Raw genomic sequence first — 14,509 nt, 5'->3', positions numbered from 1 at the left:
ACGAAGAATTCACAGCTATGGGATCTTATCCAAATAACTAATAGTATTATTGTTTATGTTTTAAATCGTGATAATTCCTATCATGTTATTTAGCAATCTAAAAAGGTTGTTTGTAATAAGTTTCAAACAATACCAATAACATTAGTTAAACGTTCATAAAATTTCCAGAATTGTTTGTTTCACAAGAAACAATAAATAATTTTAAATCCGGGTTTTTGCAATGACACAATTGTTGCTTTAGGGATACCCCTAAAAAAAGTTTTATGTTGTTACCTCTACACAAGTTTTACCATTTGTATGTGTTAAATTAAAAAGCACCAGGTACCATACAACATTGTATCAATGAAACAAAAGCGCTTTTGAATCGGTTATGCAAGTATTTATAATCTATGGAAGAGGGGCAATACATGTACGTCAAAAAAGAGAAACTTCCAGTATTGTGTCTGGCTTCATCTTTAAAATTGTTGATAGATAATATTCTCTTATGTGGTCCATGTTCTCTTCCCAGTACTTCTGTTTCAGCAGGTTTCTCCCTAAATCAAGGTCATTATTCCTGAACTGATGAACATTTGTATGGAGACATAATTTATTTTATTTATTTTCTGAACTGTCCTGTTCAAAGTAGCATCAATATTATAATGTACAATGTTGTATCAACTGAACCCAGTTATAATTTCATAGCAAAAGTTTAAAACTTAATCTTGACTTTTTTTCACTTGTTCTTATTTTACATGTAGCCTTAAATAATAAATTGAGGCATTACTTTTGTTTTTCATCACTCTGTTATACTTTTCATGACCAGAAATGGTGAGTCTTCTAACATTCTTAGTGAGCTCCCTGTGTTTGTCTTGGTCTTCCTTTCTTCAATCAACAAGACAACAGACTTGCTTGTTTTAAGCATATATGCATGAATATAAATAAAAACTTAAGTAGGTCAATGGCATTTCAATGAGACGGAAACCCATTAACACAATAAACCAAGAAAATAAAAGGGAAAGCATTTTTTAATTGCTTTTTTGGTGAATAAAAATACTGTCTTGTGTCCATGTAGCTGTGAAAATGTAATTGATGCCTTACTTGGTTTTGAAATTAATTGGGATATAAATTTTGACTCAAAACTTCTTTTTCCATGTATTTTAACTGTGTAGATTTTTTAATTTATTGAAGAGGTGTGAAGACTACCTGATTCCAGACTTGTTCTGTATGGTTCAAATGAATAGGAAAAGCAGTCTTAATTTGTGTAGTACAAATTCAGAATGGATCATCAGTATGAAATATTGTAAAAAAAAATTCAAATAATTCAGTATCATTTTAAATGGTAGAATTGTCTAAGCAAAGAAAGTCTTAAGGGTTTAAATATGTTGTGGTTCAACTGTTTTAGACTGATAGAAATTTATTATCCATGTCTTCCAAGTTTATTCAGGTTTTAAAATGAAGTGACTACCTGTATGTGATGAGTTATTCTGTATAGTATAACTGTACAAACTGTACAGGACTCTAGTCTTATTTTGTGTTGTTCAAATGTACACAATCCCTGTCTCATTTATACAAATTTTGAAGAGATGATCAGGAAAAGTACAAATATGTGTTCGTTTAGTCTAATTTTCATCAATCAAAATTTACATAGGATACAGATACTTAAATTTTGTATTGTACACATGTATATAGTTGTCACATTGGCACTTATACCACATCTTCTTATTTCTATATACATGTAGAAAAGAATCACTGTAATAGTCCAAATAAACATATAGTCTACATGTAGGTTTGTACTTTGTACAAATGTAGCAGTCAAGTCTGATTTGTACAATGTACATGTATAGTATAAATGTAGATCATCAGTGTCTGGTTTTGAATTGTGTATATGTAGGATCATATCTCCTTTTGTATTGTACTTTAGAACTGTATAATGATGTATAGAGGTACACAATTATTATAGTCTTACTTGCAAAAACAACACATAACTGTATTTGAATTCAAAGAACAGTAACAAAAGTTAATATTTATACTTTTATTTTTAAATCTTTTGGATCCTTCCATTTCTTTTTTCTTTATAAAAATAAGTTATATACATTACAAACAAACACAAAGGATTTCTCCCAAATAAATTAGACACACCTTACTAAGCTGCTTATAAGCAACACACAGAACAACTCTCACTTCATCATTAATATCACTCCGAACAATTTTTGTAAAATGGCTCTTTGCTCATACATCCATCTCCTATTATACCTCAGTCTCAGTTTTATCTTGCACACTACAGTCATACACACGGCAAAATTCTGCCAATAAATATATGATTTTATATTTACAAAATGAATGATCAATGATTTGAAAAATCCATAAAAATGATTTAATGAGAACTTTTCTGGCAGGCAATCTTGTATAATTGTTGCATAAATTACAAATTTTAAAATGCAGATCCAGATTATAAAATCTGTTAAATATAAATTGGAAAATGTTAGTTTAGTGCCAAATTGCTACATAGGAGTAAGTCAAGACTCCAAGTTGTATCTAAAATCAATGTGAATGTTAAATACTACAGTACATTAAATATTATCAAGAAACTTAGTTTCTCCGTTGTAAAATCTACTAAAATTGTCTATCTAGGGTATAAACCAAGTCGTAATTTTTAGCACCAGTTTATACAAAATTGAATTTTACACTTATTGACAACAAAAGTACAAATGTTTCACATGCATTGAAATGGCAGTGGCAAATAAGTTCTCAGAACTTATATCATAAATAAATAAATAAAACAAGTCCTATGAGCATGTCATCTTTGAATAGCACAATAAAATTATGCCAGACTTTGGCAAATTGTTTGATTAATCCCTGAGCATTGGAATGAGTGAGTTTATTGCATTTTCTGTTGCACAGAATATTGACTAAATCTATTGTCTTAAATTTTTGTCACACGCTTTCTTGACTACTCATTGAAACAGTGTCTACAGAATTTCCATGCTGGCAAGAACTATTGTTATTATTTCCATGTAAACTAAGTTTTTCAACTGGCAACTGTGGAGTTGTTGCTAACCATGAATGATTTAAAATGTCTTCAAAAGATGGCCTATCTGATGGACGAATTGCTAAACACTTTTTAATCAAGTCTTTCACATCATGTGATAATCTTCCTCTAAATGACACTTCTGCTTTCATGATTTGTTCATCTTGTTCAAATGGAATATCTCCACAAACTAAGTCAAATAATAAAATTCCCAATGACCACACTGTTGCTGACCTACCATGGTATCTATGGTGTTTTATCCATTCAGGAGGACTATACACTCTTGTACCTGAAAAATAAAGATATGACAATTAAGAATAAATTCGAACTTTTCTGATGCATTTCTATACATACATGTAATTAGAGTTCTACATGTATTTATTATTTTGTCTCAATTTGATAACCATCAATCAACTAAATTCTTACTGACGAAAATGAAGCGAGGTGTGAAGTGTTGTCACAACTCATCCTTTACATTTAAATACTTGAAGTAAAGGACACACCTGAATGTCACAATTAAAGGACATATGGTCATAAGAAAGCCTGACAGATGATCAAGTTTTTCACATATTAATACCCTTAATGTAATTTGTGATTGTAAAATTTACTAATTACACCATTTATTCATATCTAATAGCCAAAGTATTGATTTAAAAAACTCAGGTAAATGTTTTGACACGCATGACTGCTCACAGGTATGCAAGGAGTTCTTGTGAACCAACTTAAAAATGTCCCACATAATCAATCCCCTGTTGACTTGTTACAAATTATAAAAACATTTAATTTTGGGTTGATAGCAACCAGTCATAATGGCTAAAGCTTCAAATATAATAACTCAATGTCATAACTTGTTATGCACTGTAATTTAAACCTAGTTATTAACTTTGTGTAAACAATGTATGCTATGTATAATTTCTCTACTGAATATATGAATCATTGCCAAGTTATTCTGAGACACATGTGTGATCATTTATGCTGATATTTTCAGCAGCAGCTACTGTGTAATTGATATGTTTTGCCAGCCAATGTAAAGCATTCTTGCCATCTCCCATATTGGGATCAATTAATATGTGGAGGCGGATGAACTTTTGTACTAAATCAAATACTCAATATTCCTATAACACTTCAACAAAATTGAATCTATTTAAGATGCTCACCATCAAATGTCACATATACTGTATCTTTGAGCAATGTACCAGATCCAAAGTCAATTATTTTCAGTTCACCAGTTTTCAAATCCACTAAAATATTTTCATCTTTAATGTCTCGGTGTACAACACCTGATCTATGAACATTATATAGAGTCTCTACTATTTGTCTAAAGAACACTTTGCTGGTTTCTTCATTAACAGCGCCCTTTTCTGTGATATAGTCAAATAAATCTTGAACATGCTCTGGACGTTCCATCACAATAACATAACTGTGAGCACTATTGTTTTTCACTTCATACCAATCTAACATTTTAATACATCCAGAAACATGAGAAACTTTTTTCAAGAGAATAATTTCCATTGGTATATTATGTCCATTATGAAGTCCCCATTCAGTCACTTTGTTTTTGTTGATTAATTTAACAGCAACCTGTAAGATATATCAAATTTGTTAACAATAGTCAATAATGTTTTCATGTTTCAAATCTTACTAACTTATGTTATGTGTTTAATTTTCTCTTTTTTCATTTCTATTCATCTTTAATATGAAATAAATGTTTTCTACTATGTAACTTGTTGTAAAAGTTAAAACACAGAACAATATTATTTTTGTTTTGTTTTATACTTACAGGTAGTCCATCACTTCTCCTAGTGCCTCCATACACTGTTCCAAAACCACCACTTCCCAGCTGTGCACCAACATTATATGTTTTATTGAGCTCTTCTTTCCCTTTTACTGAAAATAACAATAAAGACATAGATAAAAACATAATGTATAAACAACAAAGTTACGTGGCATCAAGTAAAGATGTAATGTACAAACTCGACATATTTCACCGAGATTCAAAAAAGAAAAACAAACTTACTCTGCTCTTTCTTTTCTCCCGGGTTGTTATTATTAAACAACTTTCTTCCCAACATTATGATATTTGAATATTTCACTTATTTAACATCCACTGTATCCTTAAAATAATAGGTATCCACTAAGCAAATCTCAAGAAGACATCCCTGTTGACACGACAGAATATACAAATGTTATGAGATTCGAAGTTGTGTGTATAGTATTAATGTTAACTATCAATGTGCTATAATCAGGACACGATTCGTGCGCTAAGGCACATCCCACTTGGACAGATGCCAGATTTGTGTTTTGAAAAAGTCTGTTGAAATATTTTATTATTTATATCATTACAATTTCATACAAAATGCTGAATTAACTATCCCGAGCTATGAAAAATATTATTAGCGAGGTATAAGTAAAATAAAATTGAATGCAGACAGAGAACTATATTACGTTGTAGTGATATGTCTGATTGAATGTGTTATAAATCTGGCCGGCTGCCAAATAATCGCTTGCCGCTATTTTTTACCTACGAATATATTAACCAATCGGTAATACTCCCGCGTTTCTTATCTAGTAACAACCAATCAAAAGCACCATAGTTTACAATACGCCTCGAAACGTAAACAGAACAGCGTGGTAAGGTGAATGAGTAACATAAACAAAACATTATAGCGGGATATAAGCGAAAATTCCTAACATATTTTAAAGGCCTTAGTTTTTGAACTAAACGACTGAAACGAAACTGAAAAATCTATTTTAAGACAATATCTTTTTACATTTTTTCTATGTAAACCATTATTTTTACAATTAAATACTGATTCACTGACATGACATGGAGGGAAAACGCCGAACCAAAATTATGTGGGGTCAACTTTTAGAATTTTAAAAATGTAATTTATATATTCCATGTATTTGTGTGTACATTTATTGATATATTTATATTAATTGTACACAGTTAAAAAAAAATAAAACCCATTTGAATAAAGAACGCATATTCTAACACCCTTGTTTCAATATTAAAGGTAAGTTTCTTGTGTTTTTCATCTAACTCTGCTTGAAATCAAGACCCTTTATTTGTCTTTTGTTTCAACGATAAGCCCTCAAAGCTACATACATATTTCATATCTGAAGAAATGTCCAGTAATCACACTTTTTTTTTAATTTCATACTGCCGATTTTATTTTATATTGAATTTAATTTTTCTACAAAGCTACATAACGTGTTTGAACACAGATTATATTTTATTGACATAATTATAAACGCGTCCATTAGTTTAGAAATGACCTAAATTTTCAACTTATAGTAATACATTTACCCATCGGACTCGGTTTAGAAATTTTTTTTAACAAGCTTCCTGATTCGGAACAAAAATAACTTTTATTCCTTCTCAGATCGAAATACAAATAAAACTTCCCCGTTTCTATTACATAATTTCTGTTGATTTATGAAAAAAATATTGCTGTTTTTAGTCAAGATTTGCCTTTAAGGAAAATATCACATTGATTTACCGGAAATATTTCCCAGGGGGCAGAAGATATTGTAATATTGTTATTTGATATTAAGGCCAATTTGATACTGAAGGTGTGAACATATTTTTCCTGTTGTGTAATGTTTCCAAAGGAAACTTACAATAGTCCACAATTAAAACACATTTCCAAAATATAGCTGAAAATTTATGTATGAAAAGAATGGTCGTAAGCTAAATACACTCAATCATGAATATAACTACTTTAAAATGGGGGATAAGACTAAATATAAAACAAATTGATCACTAAATTTATAAGTATATTGACCATTAAATATGAGAATAAGAACTTGGAAAGGAATATAAGTTGATGTAATATAATTATTTTCTTACATTGTCTGTAAGCGAAGAATATTTTACATGTAATGGGAGGTAACTGCTACATAAAACAATCAAATGCACAGATGAGTTGTCTGCAGATAGCAAAAAAACGTTGAGATAATTTTTCTTTGACAGACAGCAATCTCACGAAAAACAGAAATAACTAATACTTCTATAATGCTAATCGTTTCGACACTTCTCACAGTAGGACATTGGTAACACCCATATGCCTTTAAGTCATTTAGTGGCCGAAACACGTTAAAATTTGAATTAAAAACACTGTATCTATTTTCTGACATTTTAAGTGTTTCAAACCAGAAAGTGAAAAAGATTTACGAGTTTTGATCGCTTAAATGTTTGCTTTGTTAATTTGAAAACACCTTGGCCCAAATTTTTATTGTTTTCAATATTTTATTCACTGTTTATTCAAAATACACATAAATTTACAAATAACATAGAAGCGAAATGAGTAGAATACATAAAATACGACAATATAAATATTTTTTTATTGACAAAACTAAATGTATACTACATCTATTGACCAGATCGTAAAAGTCCGTGCAATCTGTAAAGTTTAAATAACCACGTGATCACATGAACACAATAAAATGATAATGGATAGTAACAAAAAGTGTAACATATATAAATATTCATATGTGATGATTTACAGAGAAAGCAGTAGTTTTTCAACCTTTTGAATGAAAATAGAAGGGTTAGTTAATACATTTAGTTGCAATATTTCAACATTCCATAAAGTTTGTTGATATTTGGGTTGATTCTGTAGTAATTAGGAATATATGCATTTCTTACTTCAATAACATCAGCATTGTTACAAAGCGCTATGTAATGATACTCATCTCCAAGACCAGTCTTACAAAGCTTACATTTTCTTTCAATTTCTGGAATTCTATTCCATCTCCCCGTTTCGATAGGAAATTTGATATTGCAAGTGCGAAGTTTGCAAATATAGAGACTACTAAATTTTCTAAGTCTAATTAGATAGGGTTCCATACAGAAGTCAGTCTTAAATTTTGAATAGAACTCCCCCTTTGATGAGTTATCGATATCCGAAAACCATTTTTGTATGAACTGGTCATGGAGTCTTTGTTTAACGTTAATTTTTAAATAATTCAAATTAACGTTTCCTTGTACATGCCAGATTTCACTGTTACCAGTTTCATCAAAAATAGATTTTACATAATTAATCCACTTAAAAGAATTATTTCCATTTTCAAATAAATTAAACATAAGCTTGTAGAGTTTTCCAGACAGTTTATCAACATTTGTTACAAGTTTGTACCAGAAAAAAATCATTTTCATCTTTATACTAATTTCGATAGGAAATCGGCCAAGGTCACCATAGACCATGAAATTTGCGGTCGATGACATAACCCCCAGAATTTTTTTGCAGAACTGTAAATGTATCTTCTCAATATTCATCTTATTTTCATATCCCCAAATTTCGGAGGAATAAGTCAAAATAGGGGCTACCAAAGAATCAAATAGTTTTATCTGTAAATCTAAAGGAATACTAATATTATTAATTCTCTGCTACTGACTGTATAAAGCTTTTTGAGCTTGATCTACTAATTTGTTTCTGGCTTTACAAAAATTACCATTATAATTAAATAACAAGCCAAGATATGTATATGTATCTTGAATAAAAGATTACTATCAAATCTCAATTTCATCATTACACAGATTAAATTTGAATTTCTTATTACAGTTACGTTTAGAAAAAATTACAATTTTTGTCTTTGAGACATTGACCTTAAGTTTCCAAGTATTACAATATTTATCAAAATTTAAAGTATTTTGTAAATCTTCAGCAGTATCTGCAAAGATAACTGTATCATCTGCATTTAGTAAAATGAACATTTTCAAATAAATACCTATGCTATGTATACATTCTGAATCTAGGTATTCTAAACCATGGCCCAAATGTTGACTTAAAAAGTCTTCTAAATCATTCAAGTATAAGGCAAAAAGAAATGGAGATAATTTTTCTCCTTGCCTGTCTAACACCCGTTTCACATGGAAAAAATGCAGTTTTCAAATTATCAAGTTTAACACAAGACTTAATATCTGTGTACATATTCTGTATCAACGTTAACATTTTCCCTCTGATGTTATTTTTTATAAGTTTTTGGAAAAGTCCGGCCCTCCAAACGGTATCAAACGCCCGTTTAAAATCCACAAATGCACAGTACAATTTCCTTCCGGCAGATAAATATAATGTAATAATAGAATGTAAAACAAACATGTTATCTTGGACAGAGTATCCCTTGCGGAATCCACCTTAACAATACCACCAGATCTTTTTTTAAATTTGGAACGATGCTTCGAGAAGTACAAATAACCCTTTGGTAATTCTAAGATGTCATGTTTATCTAATTTGGATTCCAGTAAGATTAATATGTCATAAGATTCTATAAGTTCAATAAACTCTGGGTATTGTAGTTTACATTTCAGACCACAGACATTAAAACTTAACACTTTAATGTCACTCGATTCTCTGTCAACCGGACTGTCAGTACCGCTCCTGTTATCGTGTCCCTATGTAGATCCTGACTGAAATCCTGGACCGGCATGATGTCCTGGAGGTGGACCCCTCGGAAGAAATCTCTCTCGACTGGGAACAAATCCAGGTTGCGGTTCATGTGTATATGCATCCTGTCGACTGCTTGGAGGATACGGAGCTTCATGATCATTATACAGTTGATTTCCAACATAGAGTTTATCTAACACCAAACGCACATTTTGGCGACCTTCTCTCTTCAGTGCTATCATTCTGGGGATCAGCTCTTTCCTGCAGTTGCTGATTTCAGCTGGGTATTGTTGAAAAACAGCCACATCTTTTTTTTACCTTTCAGGTGTTCATAGACAGCAGATCTGATCATCTCGCGGTCAGAATATTTTACGAATTTTGCAATAATATTTCTAGGTTTGCCATCACCCCTTTGTTTGAGCCTGTGCACGTTCTGAAACTGAATTGTCTCACTATTAATGTTAAGTTCATTAGCAATGAATTCTTTGATAGTATCTTCTACTTTTTCATTCTGTCTCTCACTGCTTTCCTTAATACCACTAAATATAAGGTTATATTTTATTGAGTGTGCCTGCATCTCCAGTAACTTTTCTTTCAGTTCAATATTTTCATATTGAAGTTTGTCATTCTCAGCTTCAAGACCAGATACCCTAGTTTCAACGATATTGTAATGGAACTCTTCATTAGTTATTCTTTCTGATTGTTGTTTCATATCATATCTGATGTCTTTGATTTCAGTTTTAACAATATTAAAATGAGATTCAATGGATGCCATTCTAGAGCACAAGTCATCCAGCATGTCGAGTTTTGCTAATCTGCTGTTCATGTGATTAATATTTTCTAATATCATTTGGAGTGATTTATTGCCACAAAAAGGCTGGGGTCTCAGTTTCGTAGGTAAGGTTGGGAGTTGCTGAGTATTTATAGGTAGAGCTTCACTAACACTTGGGCCTGGTAGAACATGGGTGGACCTTGTTGTATATTCATTGGTGTACTATGATGGAATTGTTGGTTGCTAACAGTTTGTAATTGATTCCGGTTACCATAAATAGAGTCATTTGCACTAGCTAATACATGGGAAAGATTTGGTGATCCATTCATATTTACATGATTTGGTATAGACATGGGCGCCGCCATGTTGGGTGGTGTTTGGGTAGACTTTGCCTTTCTTTTTCTTTTGACCATGTGAAGTTCATTTTTTAGATTTTTCAAAATTATCGTAGCACAGAATAAATCCAGACATAATAAGCAGTTTAAACTCACAAAAATCAAGTTCTAAGTGTTCTCATAAGTCATCAAAAGGTCGGTTTTGGTCGGAGCGATAAATGACCAACTACTCACTTCACCTCCATGTTTATGTCTTATGTATATTTGTATTTATATATCATATCTGCTCAGTGACTATTTTCAAAACTCTCATGCGACGATTCCTGTATATTTTGCTTATTAAAAAGAATTGTAGCTTAACCTTTTGACTAAGAAAAACTCAACACGAGATCAGAATAGTAATGGTTGTTATGGGAGTTGGGATATTCCTTTTTTGGAAATATTGGACACATTGATTATGGGGTCTGTTTCAATAATTTTTATGTGAACATTTTTGGGATATGTAATTTTTGGCACCTCAGCAATGATACATTATAGAGATATCCAATGTCAAGAGACATGCGATACTCACATATTTTCTACAGCCGGTTAAAATTTGGACAACATTGTGACCGGTCAGAATGAAACATCGCAAGGGAATAAAGCGATACCAAAATCGTTCTTTAAGCCAGACACCTTTAATGTTTAACATCATATCCAAAACAGATAATTTTGTTTCATCATGTTCATTTATTAAATACTCTAATGACTGATTTTACGGGAGTCCGATCCACTTAAGATGTAATGTCAATAACCACGTAAAATGGGTGAACATAAATCTTTAACCATTCTTTCTCCAGGTATAATTCTAGAACTCCACTGTTCATGTTTTACAGGATATGCCCATATATGTATTAGTTATTTTGCATTATTCTCACTTCTCAATAATAAATGATGTCGAGCATATTTTTGTGCTGTTTAAGCTGTTATATTTATCACTATAAGGGGAGTAAGCGATAACAAATTGAGCATCAAGAAAGACAGAGTTACCTCTCTTGTTGCAGGATTTCGGGCTGATGGTTTGCTTAATGGTACTATATATTTCTCTGATTAAATATAGTTTAAACTAAAAAGCATCAAATTCTTTGAACGTTCCCCTTATCAGGATGTGGCAAATGTCAACAAAGAAATGAATGCAATTTTGAGGTATCATTGGCTTTGAAACGCGTCAATTTCGCACTTTCTTTTTCTCCAGTATTTTGACATCCTCACGAAAATGTAGAAAAAGGCTACACAAAGCGCATCATGATACGACCAGGTTTGCAAAGATCGACATCAGATTAATCCGATACCTTATAATCTCCCCCCCCCCCCCCCCCCCCCAAAAAAAAGCCCAACATAGCATATTTCCTCAGTCCTTTAGGATCCTTTCTATATTCTTATCCAACCGCAGGCTAGCGATTTCAGAGGATAAATTGTTATGCCACGACCAAAAGGCTTCATTGGTATAACTATTATTTTCCACATTTGTGTTCCTTGGTGGTGCGAAACATAACAGATATTATAAAAATAAAAAGATGTGGTATGGTTACCATTTTCCACCAGAGACCAAATGAAATAGACGTTAACAACTATAGGTCACTTTACGGCCTTCAACAATGAGCAAAATCCATACCGCATAGTCAGCTATAAAAGGCCCCCAAATGACAAAGTAGAACAATTCAAACGAGAAAACTAACTTCCTGATTTATGTAAAAAACAATGAACGAAATACAAATATGATACACACCTAAAAACGACAACCACTGAATTACAGGCTCAAGACTTGGGACAGGCACATACAGAATGTGGCGGTGTTAAACAAGCATTCTGGCGCCAAACCCTCCCCTAACCAGGGACAGATGTGTAACAGTCCAACATAAGAACAAACTAAAATAAACTGTTAACACAAAGATATGTCTCGCCTATTTGTTATTTTGATAATGCAAATGTTTAAATTAAAATAGCCATTCTTTAACATGTAAGTTATGCAAATATTCAAAGTCAATGAACCATGACTGAAGGTATAGGGCTAAACAATCTCCAAGGAAATGAGATGTGCCAATGCTAATACAACTGCATACCAAATACCATTGACTTTTCACAAGTCGTTCCATTTAAACAAACCTAAACACAAACATTAACTTGTACACTATGTAAAAGTTTCAAAGTCAATGAACCATACTGAGGGGGTGGGGGTGGGATTATATAATCTCCATGGAAATTAAACTTGCAAATGCCAATACATTTGCATACCAAATATCATTGACTCAACATAAGTGGTTCATCTTAAACTGACCTAATCACAAACATGTAATACATGTAAACTAAACAAAAGTTTCAAAGTCAATAGACCATGACTGAGGGGGTAAGGACCAAATATTATCCATGGAAATGAGATGTGCTAATGCTTATACAACTGTTTACCAGTTATCATTGACCTACCACAAACGGTTCCCCTTAAACTGACCTTATCACAAACTAATACATGAAAACTAATCAAAAGTTTCAAAGTCAATAGACCATGACTGAGGGGGCGTGGCCAAATAATCTCCATGGAAATGAGATATGCCAATGCTAATACAACTGCATACCAAATATAATTGACCTACCACTAGTGGTTCATTATAAACAAGACCTAATCACAAACTAATACATTGTTGACGCCGGCGACGCCGGAAACAGCATACATATGTCTCGCTTTTTGACTTCGTGAAGGCGAGACAAAATAAGTTGAAAAGGGCTTAACTCATTCGATTACAGAGCCTGTATAGTAAATGCGCGATTGGCACTCAAAGTTGGCGGATGTCTCTGTTTTCAATTATAAACTTGACCAAACATCTAACAAAAACACAGACCGGACGTGGCAGGGTATTTATAGGAGCCTGTTATTCAGTGGTTGTCGTTTGTTGCTGTATATCATACAAGTTGTTTTTTGTTCATTATTTTGTACATAAATCAAGCCGCTAGTTTTCTCGTTTGAATTGTTTTACATTTGTCATTTCGGGGCCTTTTATAGCTGACTATGCGGTATGGGTTTTGCTAATCGTCGAAGACCGTACGGTGACCTATAGTTGTTAACTTCTATATGTATGTCATTTGGTCTCTGGTGGAGAGTTGCCTCATTGGCAATTTTACCACATCTTCTTATTTTTATATTTATACTAGTACAGATTTGAGAATACTCGCAGTTACTGACCGCTAGTTTAGAGCCAATAACAACTAATAAAAAATCATGTATCTTAGACTAAAATATCAATCAGTACACATCCAGCATCCAATGGATTTAGTGAAAATACGTCATTAACTATCAGAGAAAAACATGACCTTGTGCTATGCCAAGATACAGGTATCGACAGATTGTAGAGCCACAAATGTGCATATGTATATAACAATAATATTTAGGTTGATTTTGATTTACAAAATTAATATTTATACCAAAAACAATATTTAAAGATGTAATTACAGTGTTGAATTGGTAACCTTTTAGAATCAGATTATGAAACCCTTTTCGCTTCTATGAAATATTAATAACTTTAACGTAGTATCGGGAACTACAAAACACTGATCGAGCACACATTTTGACAAAGGACAAGGTACGATAAGGCCCGTTTTTGGCCCCCCTATTTTCTCATTTTTCAAATTCTGTTTTGGAAAGCTACTTTTTATGTTAAAACATTCCCTGATGTTTGAAGTTTGTTTGGATATACTTCAAAACCACTGATTTTTGCAACTGGGTGAGGTGAGGGGGTATACTTTCTGTTATTATTCAAATATTGTAATTATTATTCACTTTGAAGGTGTTCAGTACAACTAATTTTTAGTTTTTAAGTGCCTGCGCCAACGTGACCCAGGAATTTTTTTTATTCCAATGTCATGAGAACTGTTTTTGCTGTCTAAATCGCCATAATTTTCTCCACGTCACGTAGGCGCACACTATTAAATTTTAAGAAACAATGGCCAAATATCGTAATTTTTCCTTCTTTTG

At 32.2% G+C, this 14,509-nt stretch overlaps 1 protein-coding gene across 1 annotated transcript; it reads right to left on the bottom strand.

The window, feature by feature from the left end:
- Positions 1-1,996: 1,996 nt before the first annotated feature.
- LOC127726432 (serine/threonine-protein kinase pim-1-like) lies at positions 1,997-5,215 on the bottom strand. The gene is made up of 4 exons (XM_052233814.1): positions 5,025-5,215; positions 4,788-4,894; positions 4,165-4,588; positions 1,997-3,296 (listed from the first exon to the last, which is right to left on the bottom strand). The coding sequence occupies exons 1-4, from the start codon at positions 5,077-5,079 to the stop codon at positions 2,914-2,916; spliced, it is 969 nt and encodes a 322-aa protein (XP_052089774.1). The 5' UTR covers positions 5,080-5,215; the 3' UTR covers positions 1,997-2,913.
- Between the last annotated feature and the right edge of the window lie 9,294 nt (positions 5,216-14,509).

The sequence above is a fragment of the Mytilus californianus genome, unplaced genomic scaffold (assembly GCF_021869535.1).
Source record: "Mytilus californianus isolate M0D057914Y unplaced genomic scaffold, xbMytCali1.0.p SCAF_1, whole genome shotgun sequence".
Lineage (NCBI taxonomy): Eukaryota > Metazoa > Mollusca > Bivalvia > Mytilida > Mytilidae > Mytilus > Mytilus californianus.
This window is presented reverse-complemented; position numbering and strand designations above follow the sequence as displayed.

What these genes read in the sequence shown, in the direction of transcription:
- LOC127726432 (XM_052233814.1), bottom strand. Translation starts at nt 5,079, where the DNA reads ATGTTGGGAAGAAAGTTGTTTAATAATAACAACCCGGGAGAAAAGAAA. An exon ending in GGGAGAAAAGAAAGAGCAGA is followed by an intron (nt 4,895 to 5,024) that starts GTAAGTTTGTTT and finishes TGTTATTTTCAG; the next exon opens with TAAAAGGGAAAGAAGAGCTC. An exon ending in GGAGAAGTGATGGACTACCT is followed by an intron (nt 4,589 to 4,787) that starts GTAAGTATAAAA and finishes TATATCTTACAG; the next exon opens with GTTGCTGTTAAATTAATCAA.